This window comes from Buceros rhinoceros, unplaced genomic scaffold (assembly GCF_000710305.1).
Source record: "Buceros rhinoceros silvestris isolate BGI_N320 unplaced genomic scaffold, ASM71030v1 scaffold11337, whole genome shotgun sequence".
NCBI lineage: Eukaryota > Metazoa > Chordata > Aves > Bucerotiformes > Bucerotidae > Buceros > Buceros rhinoceros.
The window spans coordinates 53,745-69,805 of record NW_010422807.1 but is presented as its reverse complement, the minus strand read 5'-3'; the positions used below and the strand labels follow the sequence as shown (position 1 = coordinate 69,805).

The 16,061-nt window shown below is 42.1% G+C and overlaps 1 protein-coding gene across 1 annotated transcript in view; it reads left to right on the top strand.

Annotated features, from left to right (window-relative positions):
• The window catches only part of CTDP1 (CTD (carboxy-terminal domain, RNA polymerase II, polypeptide A) phosphatase, subunit 1), a 79,174-nt gene that overhangs the window by 19,986 nt on the left and 43,127 nt on the right, over nt 1-16,061 (top strand). Inside the window, exons 9-11 of the mRNA XM_010140188.1 lie at nt 1-30; nt 2,393-2,623; nt 8,496-8,661. Of these exons, the coding sequence (XP_010138490.1) occupies nt 1-30; nt 2,393-2,623; nt 8,496-8,661 (427 nt within the window). The remainder of the gene's footprint in view (nt 31-2,392; nt 2,624-8,495; nt 8,662-16,061) is intronic.

The following is a 16,061-nucleotide window of genomic DNA, read 5'->3' as shown; positions in this document are numbered from 1 at the left end:
CTTGAAGGATGACTACATCAAAACACACAGGTAAGTGGGAGCCTGGGGGAGTAGGGGCTGTGAAAACAGGTTATTCATACAACGATGCTAACTTATTAATGTGACTATAAAATCAATTTCTGATAAATTCAGAATGAGTGTGCAGTGCTTACAGATTTTATGAAAGAACCCTCCTTTTTTGTCCATTTCTATGCTGCTTAAACTGAAGACTGTTAAGGGGTTGAAGCTTGCAGAATCAGGAGAAATCTGTGGTACCAGCAGTTTCTTCAGCAGTTGCCACTGTTAGCCATTTTCAGCTGGAGCAGTTGACCTTGTCAGTTCATCCACAAACTACCACAGGGAATGCTGCCAAGCACAGGATCATCCATCGTGCCAAATGACAAAAAAAATGTACACACTCCCACAACACGAAAAATTGGTAAAGTGTGTCATTGTTTTCTGAAACTTAGTATGAGGAAGAAGGGAGAAACAGTGGGGAAAAAGGCAGAAAATTCTAAGAGGGGTTGGAAGACATGAAGATAGAAGCAAAAACTGGAAGAAAGGAGATAGTGAAAGAAGAGTTTGGGATGATAAAAAGTGTTGAAATGGAAAGGGTTAAAAATAATCAGTGCACTGATGACAGCAAATAGACGAGACAGCCAAAACCATTATTAACACAGAGGAATTCAGAGGGCTATTAAGAACAGCCCCCTCTAGGGAAGCGTGGTGGCTAAAATAACTGCTGCCAACACGCGGTAGGGCCAGCTCTGCCCTTTGTCTTGCTCCCTGTCTGGATGGGCTCACACTAACAGCGTCTTACAGCCTCACGGAGGACCTTCCCATCTGTGTTTAGACAGGAAGGGCTGTAGCTTATTGGGATTCCTGTATGAAATGGACACTGGTGTGATTGACTGAGTAGGCTAGAGATGTGCGTTCTGCTCAGGACACTAGCCTTTTGAGGGCAGAAGGTGCGTGTGCAAGTCCCCATACACTCCAAAGACACCAAAAAGTAGGAAGGTCTGTGTGTGAGGTCACTGAGGTTAGAGACCTACAATCACTAAAACTTAGAGATGTAGCCTACTAATGGCTTGACTAGAATACTGTGTTTTTAAAAAAGCTATTGAGGGGTGGGGTTTAATCAAACTTTGAAATATTTGTTTGGGATGTTTTAATTTGTCTCGGGCCTGAGACTGCCAATTTCTCAGTCAGTGACTTGTAATCATCCTTTCTGATGACCAGATGAATATTAGTCTTTCTACCTTTCTTAGTTTACTCTTCCGTTTTATCAAAACATGATAATTTTTCCTACTTCTGTGTTTCACATACCGTATACCAACCTTCAGTCTTTTCCTCACCCTTCCCACACACCTCAGTCTGTGAGACATCTGTCTTACTGCAGATATTTTCACTTTATTAACCCAACACGCGCAACTTCTTTGGAAGAGATTTTCTCCTTAGTGAAGCTATTTGAAATAGTGATTACTGGTCCAAACAAAGCACTTCTGGTCCCCAAAGAACTAGGGTGGGGAGGGGGTGAACTCTGAGAAGATATTTGCCTATAAAATGAGCTTTAAAAAATAGCAAAAGCTTAAGAATAGCAAAAAAAGAGAGAACAAACTTGGAATTGGTTGACCTTGAGCATTGATGCTACAAGGCCACTTCAGAAATGTCCATGAAAGCATATGGTAAAACCTCTGGTTTTGTGGCACTTTTAATGTTTGTTACAATATAGTTTAACTGTTTTCTCTGTAGCTTTGGTTTCATGGTGCCTAACATGCTGGTTTGTGATGATTTTTTCTTAACTATTTAATTTGCTCCTTATTTTTGTGGCACTTCATTGTAATTGGATAGTATAATCACATAGTGGTGATTCCAGCAGACTGATCTCTGAATGTTTCTGCTGACACTTCTAAAATTACGTTACGGAATGCAGCAGGGTGATCATACGTGGCTTGGTATTTTAGCTAATGAGTTTGGATGACTTGCAAATTAATACTGTGTGGTTATTTTCTCCCAGAGCCAGTTCAGAGAGCAAATACTAAGATCTGATACGATAGCATGCTTTTCTCCTTGTGCATACATGCAGATTATCGTGCTACTCTAGTTGTACAGTTGTTACTACCTGGAAGCAAGTTCAGTGACTGCATGTACTAAGACAATTTTAAGGCACCTTTAGTAATATTTTAATAGTGTAAATATGACATTATTTGTGCCTTTGCGTTTTTCTGTTTTAAATTCAGTGAGGCATTAATGGGGTGGCAGAGAAGAAATGTTTCTTCAGAAATCGACCAAACTATTCTTGCACTGCTGCACTTCCTCTCTCCTTGAGGAAGAAGGAATTCTGTGTGTTGCATGCTGGTTAGATAGCTCGGGTAAATTTCTAAAGCAGTCTTTTTCTGAACTTCATCCACAGAGAGAACAGCCCTGCCATGTTTCCTGACACACACAGCATGTTTCAGACAGCTCTGTTTCACCCAACACCCATCCATCCAAAGTCTCAGCCTGGTCCTGAAGTTCGACTTTATGATCCTAACACTGGAAAGCTGATCAGGAAAGGTGCTCAGACCCCCAGCCAGTCGATGTACATCCAGTCTCCAGCTCCTCCCATCACCTTACCAGTTCACGGCGAACACTCGTCTTTCAGGTACCTAAAGCATAGCTAAGAGTCACTTCAGCTGTATGTTCAGATGCTGTAGTAAATTTAACTCTTGTTACCTTGGCATTTGATCACATTATCATCTTTGGTTTGTTTGCTTTGTTTGCTTTCTGCAAAGCCAGGGAAACGAGTGGCAGTGACTGGTTAGCTGAAGCAAAGTCACATTCTGGAACTGCAGATGTTTTTTGCGCCTTACTTAAGTGCAGCTAGAAACCTCGAAACATATAAATGCAGTTTGTTCTTTGTGCACTCTCAGTGTTAGAATAACTCATCTCTAGCAAAGCATGAAATGTTCTCTAATGTTTTAAATGAGTCTTGGAATACTGGATTGGGGTTTGTCTGTAAAACATTTCTGAGAGCATTTGGCTTTTGTTTATAAAATTCTTCTCTTTGCCTAATTCCTTCATATGGGACACGAGCTTTGTGTCTTGTCCTGAAGAATATCAGAAGTGATAGAAGAGGAACATAGCTACCTGAATAATCTTAAACAAGGCCGTGTGACTGAGTGCTAGTTAGTAATCGTTAGATCACCCGATGAAGACACTAAAGCAGCAGGAGGTGGCGGCAGCCTGCTGTTTCAAGTACCAAGGCTGGCATCTGGACTTTGTCAAAGTGTGTAGATTTGGTTTAGCTGTGATGACACCACCTGTCTGTTAAGGATGCATAAAATATGTAAAATCCATGCCTAAGCATCTGCATAAAAGATCTAACTTTCTGGAATGCCAAGGAGTTCGGCAAGGCTTGTGGACTCCAGTGATAAAGAAGTAGCCAGCTGAAGGCAAAGCTTTTCTCTTTGTACAGAGGAATTTTGATCACATTTTACAATGTGAGCAGAGTATAGCAGTTCAATTCAGTTTCCCAAACAACTACAAAGACACAAAGCGTAATTATAAATGGACACAGTTTTCTGCCTTTCTTCTCCTTTGCCTGCTACTTTTGCAGTTTATCACTTGTAAAGGTTTTGTATGTTAGTGTAGCTTATGTTTCCACTCTATCTTCCTGTTGCTAAATTCTATCAACCTATGGGGTTTTTCAGCTGTCATCTTTTTATAGGCTTTTTCTTATTTCAGCTTCCTTGCTTCTGTGAACACAGGTTTTTTGAGTCTTTTCTGTGATGACATCTTGTTTTCAGTTCCTTTATAACTGTGTCTTTAAAGTCTGTATTTTACTATGACATGTTAAATGAACAGGAGAAACTTTAAATAATCAAGACACAGCACATATCTAGAGAGGAGCTGAAAAGCTCTTGGTTCTGTTAGTCATTTTGGAATGGATTTTCTCTAGAAAACAGAGCTGGGAAGGTTATGTGTGTAGAATTGTCATGATGCTCAATACGTCAGATGTGTCAATACAATGGTGTCTATTGATGTTAAGGCACCGATCGGTGCTTTAAAAATAATAGGTTTTGGTATTCGTTCTACCTTTGTCAACAACTGAAGAGTTTTGTCCACACCTAAAGCCTCGTTTGTTTCGATGCCAGAGATACTGCTTCATTTGGACATCTTACGGAAAAGAAAAGAAATACACTTCAGCTAAGAAAGTGAATCCAAGTACTCAGTGCTGCCACCTCACCCTGTCAGCAGCTGTAAGAAAAGAGATTAGCAAAAGGTGTATAAATAGTCTGTATTTTCATCATTTCCTGTTGATTTGGTTGATGTGGTAAAATGAGTGACCTGTAAACACTGATGTCTTAATTGGGTCGTGTCTGTATTCCTCAGAGCCTTTCTGCTGTCCTCAGTTAAGATGGTGACGAGTGTCTTGGTAGAGTCTGGGAGGGAGGCATGCTGTGATCAGATACCACTCTAAGAACTTGTAACGGCTGGGAGGTACAGCACGGGCAGAGCACAAAGGCTAGAAGGAAGTAACGAAGCTGAATAGCAACAGCTTGGCTGTGTTTTGACGGTGCAGGAGCTGTGACAGAAGTACTATATCGTCACCTAGCTTTGTCTTCATGCCTTCATCAACAACAGCTTTTAAATAGCCTCACATCCAATTTAAAAATGCATGTGATAATTGCCTTAGTGCAGCCATTCCTTGGTAGAGGGCAATGTATTTTCTGTCCTAACAGACTCTCTGTGCTCGTGTGTTCACCTCCTGTGGAAAGATGAGTGTTTGTAACTAAGCTACTGAATTTAAGCAGAGCTGGATAAAGCTGTTAACACTTACAGCTGCTCCTGCTGTGGGTAGATGTGATCAAAGCCTCCAGTAATCTTCTTTGATAGCTTTTAAAAACATCATCTGATTCTGAATTTCAGACAGTGGGCTGCACAACTGCACTGCTGTGCGAGGAAACCTCTGGGGGGATGTTAGCCACCCATGGTACTCCATGGTCTCTTCGTGTGAGGATGTTGTGCTTAGAGTACAGCCTGGGCTGGGTACCGAACGGTTACCTCAGTAGCACTTCATAAGGACTGTTCAGTTCTCACTTTTTTTAATCTTGGGTTCAACATTTCTAGTTTCTTTCTGGGATTCAACTTGAAACATGATTTAAAATAAATAGGGTGTGATTAGTGTGAATATCTACATGCAATTTACAGTGAGTTACAGACAGCTCCCTCAGTTTGGTCAGTATTTCATGTGACAGGCAAAGATCTTATCACTGCTCTGTGAGACTCAACACCTGCTCTTTGTCCTGGCTGCCACAGCCCGAGCGGAAGGGTGGCAGAGAGTTTGCATCTGTACTAGAAGGGAAAGGAGTGCAGTGCTGCTCAGTGGAGCTCTTTGTCTGAGAACAGGAAGGATTTATCTTTAAAAATAACCGGCGTGTCAGAGCTTTGACACCCTGGATGCCTCAACAAATTGCTTTTTCATACGGAAACAGCATTCTACAAACTTCTCGGTAAACACTAGTTTTAACAGGTCATGAGACATGCAATGTGGCATTGTCCAAAGAAATCCAAATACTAATGGCATCTTGGACTAGAATAAATAAAAACCAATATTATGAAGTTAAATTCCAGTGAATGCTAATAATACACTAATAGTGTGGGAGGTTAGGCTTGGAATATATGCTATCATTTACATGTGAGATGTTAAAAGTGGCGTGCTGGGTTTAATGCCAAGACGCACCACGCGTTCAGTTTGAAAAGGCGTGTCAAGCAGATGTTGGTGGCTGAAGCAATTCTTTAAGATTAGATCAGATTAATTTCACTTAAAATTGTTGTCTTAATTTACATGCTCATTGTTGCAATTTTCCCTATCTAATATCAGTCTTGTTACTACAGCAAAAATAAAGTAGCACATCAAAAATATGTACATGCCATTCATGGTTTCGATGTTTTCGTTATGAGAATGCTATTTTAGCTCTTCCCTTGCTGCTGTATTGCCGAAAGCATTGCGATGCTTGTTACTTACCCAGATGTCGAACACACCCCGCACACACATGTCCATGTGAGTGTAAGACCAACCAACCTGTGCAGGGTTGAACGTGGTGTGATTTCTGAAAAAGTACTCATGAACCTCATATGAACAGAAATAAATGTAGATTCCTGCATTTGTATGTCTTTAAGTTTCAGTTGGCGTAACAAGCAGCTGAAAATGTAAAGCCTGAAAAATGTGATTAATAAAAGTTTCTTACAAACCATAAAGTTGTCTTTGGTTTATATTGCTTTTTGGAATGATCTGATGAGAAGTCCCAGTGTTTCTTATCTAGTAGCAGTTGGAAAATACTGGGGGAAAAAATCCAACAGAAGCCTTTAGAAGCTATTAATACAGTTATTATACAGTTAATATTTGTGTATAATAGCATGATCAAGAACAATCTCACATTTTATCCTGCAAAAGGAGGGGTTCTCATTGTCGTCAGTATGAGGATGTGCTCTTAAATACTAGATTGATTTCCAGTCTGAAAAAAATCTGCTTGGCTGGCTGCTACGTAAAACTTGTGTTAATTCTTGGCATGGTCAAGCTTGTCATGTTTTTAAAACAGTTGTGTAAGATGTTTATTCCTTTTGCTTTGTCACTCCCTGGTTATTAAGAATGTAAATGGCATCACCACCCTGGCTAGGGTACCTATTAAAAAGGTGTGGAAATCACATTTTAAAACATCCTTTTAGAAAAATATAGTGGACTGCTGTATTTTTTTTTTTTTTCCTCCTTTACACATAAAAATTGTTCAAGAGCAGTGTAACAGCAAAAAACCCTGTGTGGTCTTGTAAAACAGAAAACTGTTAAGGTGTGGTGAAAAACTCTTAACAGAAAAACAGTTTGGTTAGTTCATTTCCACGACACCGAGATTGTTGCTTTGGCTTCACAGGAAATTCCAGTGCTCAGAAATGACAGGTTGAAGGGGCACGTTTCTGGTGTGGTGCTGGGAGCGCTGGGTGGATGGGGGTCTTCTGCAGCAGGTAGCTCAGCCCAGGGTAGCACTGCAGTGGCTGGGCTCTCTTGCACTGCTGAATTCACATCTGCTGCACCCACCCATTGGATCTCAGAGGAGACAGATGTCTATCTAGGAAATATGAGCCTTCAGAATGAGCTTCGTCAACAGCTTCCTGTGTCTTTCTGATGTCATACAAGTACTGCTGTATGGGGGGGGAAATAATCTTGATATTTGGATAACTTTCTTAATGCCGTCAAGTTCATGAGAGAAGAACTGATTTTGTAGAACTTTACCTATGAATGGATTTCCATAACTTAATAGTGGCTTTTCTGGGTGCACATGCTCATCTAAAGCTGTTTCTTGAAAATCTCAGCCTCGTGAGGAGCAGCTGTCCTGTGCTGAAACTCTTGTCAGCAGAGACCATGCTGTACCCTTTCTTAGTTGCTGCTACCACCCTCAAAAACAGCTTGATGGTGTCTCACCTGGTAGTTGTGACTTGAAAACAGCTTGTGATTTCAAATACAGTCACTTTTATGCTTGCTTGTTGTCGTCATGGCACACACACACACCATCTTATGGCTAACATAATTTGTGACCATGACCTGGCGTCTTAGAATAGGGTTCTGGGTGGTGCCGAGCTGCTCTAACGTGTTCCAGGAGGTTAGTGTGACAGCCCAGTATTTGTAGGTAAACTGTATCGTGTAGCGGTTTTAACTTCTGTAAGTCTTTAGTAGTTAAGTAATACAGAAAGAAGTTACCCAAGAAGGATAGAAGTCTCCTGCTGTTGTTCTAGAGGTAGTCTATCTTTTTATTACTATTATAAAGTAATTCCCATGAAGTTGTGATTATTTTATCTGTTTTAATGAACACTTAGACATTCACTTTTGTATCTGCATGTTCTGAGTAAATACAGTAACTAACAAGGTGATAAAATACAGACTAAGAGACAATGCTACCACATTTGAATACACTGGCCAAAAAGAAATGTGGTCTGTTTTGCATCTCATCCAGGCTTAGCATCTGGGAAGTGTCTGAAGATTGGAGCTGCAGAATGAGTTTTCTACTTGCAGACCTCTTTTCTGTCAGTTGAGAAATAGGATACTTGGAGACTCAGGAATACAAGTGTCACACAGCTCAGAAAAACGTATTGGAATGTAAGAATTGTTTCCTGAATGATAAAAGTGTCAAGTGACAGACGAACTCTACTTGAGCACAAACCTTGAAGTATTTTAAGGGCAGTGCACCTGCAGCTCCTGAGGCCCTTGGCTTCCAAAAAGGTTTGACGGTTACTTACAAGAACGAGGTGAAGTCAGGAGAGTGAGTACTTTGTCACGGGCAGAATAAGGACTTAAGCTGTCAGACTGAAAATAAAAGCAATCATTGGGAGACTTGATCTTTCTTCTGTTGATCGGCCCAGACCCCTGTTAAGCAGCAAGGTTGTAGATATTCAGCAGTCATAAAATGTTTATAGGATTTTATTTCTAGACAAGCTGTAAATCACGTAAATCTTTCTTATGTGGGACCCCTGAAATTTTTCAGAGTTGTTCAGCCACATCAGCAGCAGATGTTCGAAGAGGATGACCTACCAGCAAGTGAAAATGAAGAACAACCTGGTCCATCCAAGCGGAAGCGCCAGCCAAGTATGTCTGAGACAATGCCCCTGTACACCCTATGTAAAGAGGATTTAGAGAGTATGGATAAAGAGGTGAGCTTAACTAATTCCAACAGGTTTCTAACATAATAGTTGTTAGTTACGCGTAACAGTTTAACTGCTGTTAAATTATGCACGTGTGCCAGCTGACCTTGTATGCCACCACAGTAACTTCAGATACAAGCCACAGCAGACTAGGAAGTGACGTTCAGGCTGAAATGCAGATCTGTGCTCTGCAGAGCAAACGTGAGTTAAGGAACAGGAGTGCTCCTGGGTGTAAGCAGGCCTTTGGAGCAGATCTTCAGTTAAGCAGAACTTTGTCTCACCAATGTTATCACACTTGTTGTGTGTTTAGCTTTGCCAGGTGTCACTGTAAACTTTTTTTAAAGGAAATCTGCAGATAATCTGGACAAAATCAATGGTGGGGTGGGAGAAGAGAGGTCTGTGGATGTAGAAGGTACAGGTGCGGAGAAGATCAGAGAGCCACAGGGGAGCATGAGGCTTCATTATCTGTGGACATGTAATTGCAGTGCTGTTAAATCACAGCTATCATGGCTCTGCAGGTGAAACTGTTTTTTCATACAAAATCACATGATTTGAAATTCATTGTGAATCTCTAGTAGCTGCTTATTTTTCACTTACCTTTGTACGTGCTTTCTTCAAAGGCCACCATCTTACATAATATTAAATGATGTGTAGAGTTAAAAATACTGATCACTGCACACCACGTTCTCATGAATTCATTAGGCTGTGCGTGACTTCACTATAAAACCTAGTGACCCTGGAGCTTGAATTCACCTTTGAGCTCAGATCACTCACTGGCCTGGGGACAGGGGGGTATAACTTGCTAGCTTCTGGCAGGAAGCTGATTACAAGGTTCCAGCCATAACAGCCCTCAGAGAGTTATCTTTAGAAAATATAATTAAAGCGTGAGACGGAAGCTGCACGTTTCACAAGGAATGGAAGACTTTGTCTATAGAGCGTAGCGTGCTTTTGAGATGTGCTGTAGCTGGAGAGGTCCTGGAGGAACTTTGAGCAGGTATTCTAGGGAAAAGCCCAGTAACTTTCCGACTGCTGTGATGATCTACCCTGCATTTCAGAGGAGTGCAAGCTTTTAAACCTGGTAACTCTTGGAGCTGACACCTTTTGATTTCTTTTGCTTTGTGTTCCAAAATATTTAGCCTGTTTGATCTCAGACTTTCACAAGAAACAGCATTTCTTCTTGTCACGATGCCAGTCCCTGAATCCATCTGTCTCTTCCTTCTGTGTTGTCAGTGGTACTTAAAGCAAATTGTTATTACGGGTCGTTTTGATGGGTTTGTGTACTAACATTTTTCTAATGGTGTGACTTTTGGGAAACATCAATGAATTGCTGTTGCAATGCGTGCACTGAGCCAAAAGAAAGTGTGTACGTTTTCCAGAATGACTGCATGAAGTATTTATTGTTCTGTTTTTGAAGACACTGTTTAGAGACCTTGTTAAAAATCTGAGTCTTCTGGCACTGTTCGTTTTGTGATTGATTGCTCTACCTATCCTCCAAGTGTAAACATCTTACACTGAGATGATTTGCTTTTACTTAAACTGCATGTTATGTTTGGAAACGAGACTGCATGAACTCCAGAACAAATAAAGCCCGAATCCCAATGGATTCTTTTTTCATAGTCGTCTTAGCTTTGATTCCAGAAGTATGATTTGAGGTTATAGTTGCTGCCAAAAGGTTTCCCTTCCAGTCTCTGTTCTCACCTCTGTCTTTATTAAATTTACATTTCTCTGATCCTCGGGAAGCTGAACCGATAGAAACTCTTTACTCGATTTTGGGGGTGGGGGGTGGTTTGTGTTTGGACTTTTCTTGGTGGGGAAGGAGGTGGAAGCTTCTGGTATTTTAGCTCCCAAACGTGTATTGGTCAAGGATCAAACATTAGCCCTGAGATGGTAAAGGGGAGTGCACAGCACCTGTACTGGGGACGTTGAACTGGACACAGTAGTGCCAGCAGGTCGTCATCATCTGGGAGCTGACTGTAGAGACAGCCGCGGGAGACTAATCTTTGTGGACTAGCCTTGACACTGCTAGCTTCACCTTGGTTAGATAACGTATTTGTGTACAAGAAGTGTGAGTAATAGAAGAGACTTCTGTGGCGTTGTGGGGGAGTACATTTCTGAGACGGGGAGGATGCGGTACCATAGCATGTGAAATATAGTAGTTTAGTGTAGCGCTCACAGGAGAGTCTGCTGTCAGGAACGGTATCAGATAAAGTGAAAATAGGCTCAGTAAGCAGTGCCTGTTGGTGCTCAGTTCACGCTGGTGACACTGACTAGTTTAAATTCCACGGGGAAGGTGTTTGCCCTCATTTCATTCTTTATCAAAAGGTGGTAAAGAACCCTTCTGCAGTCACGTCACGGAGAGGTGGGAAACTTCTGCTTTCTGCCACAGAAATGTTTTTGCTTTGTTTGTATCTGTTCCACTGGCAACGCCAGCCACAAGCTCTACAAGTGAGTGCAGACTACCTCGGTGGAGCCAGGGCCTCTGGTCTGGTCACTGGTGAGGTCTTGCTCCACAGGTACAAGTGCTAGTGCTGAGACTGTTGGGCTTTGGAGCATGTGGTCCAAGAAGAGTTGAAGCAAGTTATAGCATGCCTTCGCTGCAGGGGCAGCCAACCCATGTCTCCTCTGCTGTGTTCCTGCCCTGGAGCCACTGTTTGATAACCGTGGGATCAAGCCAGTTCAGGGAGCTGGTTTGGTTAGAACAGATCGTTTTCCAGGTTAATCTTCATTACCAGCTTCCTGAGATAACTGACCGTTGCTGCTGCATGACTGCGAGTGCCAGGAGCAGGCAGATGATGTGAAGAGCTGGGAATGAGCTGTGATGGCAGAACTGCAGCCCTCTAGCTTTAAAACTGCATCTTCAGTATTTCTGCTGAATTCCCCAGCAAATTCAGATAAGGATTTTTACTACATCAAAAGGAATTTTTTTTAGCTTTAAGCACCAGGAATTTTTTCAGTGAAATTAAATAGGAAATGCAAGTATTTATATATACTGTTTCTGTGGACATTAACAAGCAATAAATAACTCCTTTGTGCTCGACATTGAAAGGAATTCTTGCCTTTTCCTTGCCAAAAATCTCTGAAAAGGCTGTACAGCCCCAAGCAATACGGCATTTGCGTGCAGTTAACACGTGGGAGAGTTTTGTTAGAAGAGTCAAGATGGAAGCCAATAAAGAGAGTGAAATTATGATTTATTCCCAAATTAAATCCCTTTCCGTTTGTTGCTTTTCCTAGTAAAAAAGCAGTATCTGTTCCAGTATTCCGTGGGGAAGAGCTGCCATGGCTAGGCGTCTCTGCTAGAATTTGACCTGGCGTGGATTTTTACCGTCACTTGTCACTTTAGCTCTAGTTGTGCTATGGATACCAAATAAGTCAAAGGCAATGGATAGCACCCCAGCGGCAGGGCTGCAGTTCGAGCTCATTTAGCCTTTTGTATCTTCTTCAGTGCCAAAGACCTGGGAGAGCAGATCCACTGGTAGCTGCTTTTCCCTCTGACATGAGGGACTGTTTGAACTTTAGGAAAAGTGTAAGAACAAGAGTATTTGATGTAATAGGATTGCTATTCAGTTGCCAAATCAAGAGTAAGTGCATAAGGAATGGATCCCTACTCGGGAAAGATGCAGCCTGCTGATGCTGCTGAGAGAATGTTCTCCCTCAATTTCTTTATGCTAGCTAGACACAGATGCTTTGCAACTGGTTGCTGCTTTTTGTCTCTGCTATGGAGTGGTAAAGGGAAGCAGAACTAAATGCTACCAGTGAAATTAGCTTGTTTATAGTCATTTTCAAAGGCCTGGGTAAATTTTTATTTCTAAATAACTGGTTATCTGATCTATAACCTGCAAAAGATTACTCCATAAAAATGCTGTTTATATTGGATTGTATCTAGTGTGCTGGAATGTTGCTGGTTCAGCAAAGGCCAAGGACTGAAGCCCATCTTTAAAGAAGAGGTTTCCAAACAATTGAATACTAATTATTAATAAGAACTAGGAATCTCTCTGGTCCGTAATACCTGTTCCAGGATGACTTCTGTTTCCTCCAAACCAATAATCGCACTTACAGGGAGGGTGTCTACTCTTTTCATGTTGGGAGGTGACTGTTGCAGCAGTCTGTCCTGCGGAGAGAGAGATTTTTAACCCTGTGCACTGTACTAACTTCTTTTTAAAAAGTTTAATTACTTTATGTGATTTTTAAAGATCTTCCCTGTTCTAATCAGTGTCCCTTTCATAATTAGGTTGACATTCTTGTGTACGATAAATCACTTGTCTGCGAGATAAGAAAGCAAGGTCAAGACTTCCTATTCCTCTCTTTCTTTTGGCCACAAATTACTCTTGTCTGTTCCTTTAAGCGCTGTGCTGGCAGTACAATTTGTTTATTTTATTTTTCAGGTGCTTTCTAATTCACCAGTCTGTGTAAATTGTAAAACATGTTGAAAAATTCCAAGATGCTCCCTTATAAAATGCCAGTGACAAACCAAAATGAAATAACCCTCTTGTCTCTTTTTGGTTAGGGGTTTGGGGGGGAGGTTTGTGAATTAGGAGGCTGTACTCAAGATCCTGTTCTCTCTTGCTCATATATAGGCTGCTGCTACATCCAGGGTAGGCTGGAAGCAGCAGCTGAAGACACAGAGGTAATCGCGTCTGTCACTGTCAACATTTGCAGAATCAGTCTTAGGCAGATACCCAGAACGGGCTTCACTGATGAGAGGGTCAGAAAGTACCTTCCAGTAAGGCAGGAAGATATAAGTTCAGTGAGGCAGAAAGATTTCTCATTACATTTTGCAGTGCCTTCTCGAGAAATCCAAATGGTCTGGGCTTACTAAAGTCCCGGAACAGCAGTGCCCGCAGTCTGCTGGTTGTGTGATCCCCGTGCTTGTGTGTGTACTAACGTGCCCTTGTCAGGGGGTTTGACAGCAGTGTCCGTATCTTGTCAAGTGCCATCATCTCTGCCATCTAAGGTAAAATATTTTGCTGGTTTAAATTCCTCTCAGTTTGGGACTTGGGAGAGGGGAAGTGACTCTGACACCAGTCAGACCTGCAGCTTTCCCCTCTCTCACTGCAGTTAGTGGAGCTGCAGAGGTTGCTGCCCTCTGGCTGGGTAGGTACCTAGCAGCTGCAGTGACCCCACAGCAAAGGGGTGTGCTGTGCAGCAGCACGTCCTGGTGCAGGGGGCTGTCCTGAGTAGGAATGGCCTAATGAACTGCTCCTGCGTCAAAATGCTTCTGTTGATTTGCTGCATGTTCTGCACATTCTTTTCCTTTTAACTGAGTTGGAATTTATGTGCTGTATATAAAGACTGAGATGACAACATTCTGCCCTTACATAAGGTCACTGTGTCACTTGCATTTTGCTTTCATCTAAGCTGATTTACCCCTTAATTTCTGATTTGTATTTCAAGTTAGCGACTATACCATGCGGTGAATTATGAGGTGGTGTTTTTCTCCTTCAATTTAGTGAAAGCCATTATCTCAGTAAGTGGTTAGCCTCTTGGTTAGTTTAAAAATGCCAATTTAAATTGGAGGATGTGGTCTCTAGTGGAAAATGCTAGCAGTTCTTTGTATTTCCACAAATACTTTTCTCATACTGAATTCCTTGTGTGACACCTTAACGAGTAGCATGTCATAAATTGTAGATGCTGAATTTGGTTAGCAGTCTCTTTGTATAAATTGTAGCCGCCTTGGAAGTTAAAAGAATGAGCCTGCTCGTACACTCGCTGTTGCCAGTGATTATCATCCTTGGCCCTTGGAAATTAAGAGGTCTGCTTTCATTCGAACTGAACTTCTAAAAAACCTTTTGAGGTAACTATTAGTGACAGTATACATATGGAGAAGCAGCAAAGGTACATGTGATTCTCTTCATCAGAAACCTACAAGACAGTAAGAGGCTGCATGAGAACAGTTTTGCAAAACATCCTGTAGGATGAGCAGCCTTGAGGACTGGCTGGCCTAGGTGCCTCCCAGTGCCATCTCTGTTGCCTCACCTACGTCCCTCTTGTCAGAGAATCACAGAATATTGTGGGTTGGAAGGGATCTCTGGAGATCTACTCCAGCCCCACTGCTGCTGCAGGTTCACCCAGAGCAGGTTGCACAGGATCATGTCTGAGCAGGGTTTGAACCTCTCTGGAGAAGGAGATTCCACAGCCTCTCTGGCAGCCTGTCCCAGGGCTCTGCCACCCTCAAAACAAAGCATATTTTCCCTGTGGTCAGATGGAACTTCCTGTGTTCCAGGTTGTGCCCATCGTCCCTTGTCCTATCACTGGGCACAAATGAGAAGAGTCTGGCCCCATCCTCTTGACACCCGCCCCTTAGGTATTGGTCCGCATTGATGGGATCCCGTCTCAGCCTGCTCTTCTCCTGGCTGGACAGACCCAGGGCTCTCAGCTTTTCCTCATCATAGACGTTCCCGTGCCCTCATCATCTTTGTAGCCCTCCACAGGACTCTCTCCAATAGTTCCTTGTCAAACATGAAGGCCCCGTGTCACCTTTTTTCACATGCTGGCTCCGCATCCCCTCTGGCCCCCGTGCTCTGGACCAGCTTCTCCTGCACAGGAGAGTGGGTAGTGTGGCAGCTGGAAAAACACCAAGCCACCAGCTCTTTGTTTTCAGTGTGGAGTGTTTATTGCCGAGCAGCTTAACCCAGCAAGGCTAAACGTGTGGCTTGCTTGCTTTCACTCGGAGACTAGTTTTCTGGAGAGAACCACTGAGGCTCTGGTGCTAGGAATCCGGGTGCTCGTTTGTCTTCATGGAGCGCTTGCCGTGGTGTGGTGGCTGCCTGACGTACCAAGAAGTGTTACTTTTTTGTAATGATCATAGCTTAAAACAGTTGTAAACCAATGAAACTATTTTTACTGCTTAAAGCTGTTTAAGATTTTGGCATTCAGTCATCTCTAATACAGTTAAAGAGCACAGAAGTAACCGAACATTAAAATATTACGATGTTAAAGCAATTATTTCACCCATATCTCAACTGATTAGAAGTGAAAACTGAGTAAAGTTGTCCATTACTATTTTTAATAGTTTGGCTTTGAGAATCAGCGGTGTAGAAATAAGATATTGGTACAGTGGGATGGAGAGAGGGAAGACAAGCACTGAAAGGCAGCTCGATATCAGTCATTTGCTTCTGCCTTTCTTGATGTTTTGCTTTGAATTCATTTTCCACTGAAAAATGGAAACAATTCTGAAAACAAGAAAAGAATTTCTATTTACTTTTTAATTATAGACGATATAAACGTATTAAAATAAATAAATCTGTACTGGTTATGTTTAAGTTGTAGGTAAATCACTCTGGCCATAAACACTGGCAGTCTGACTGTTACTCAGCTCACTGAAAGAACATTAAGGTAAATGCAGTGTGGGTGAGGCTGGAGAGAATGGAACGGATTACCAACACGTGGAACGTATTTCCCTTTTTTTAGTC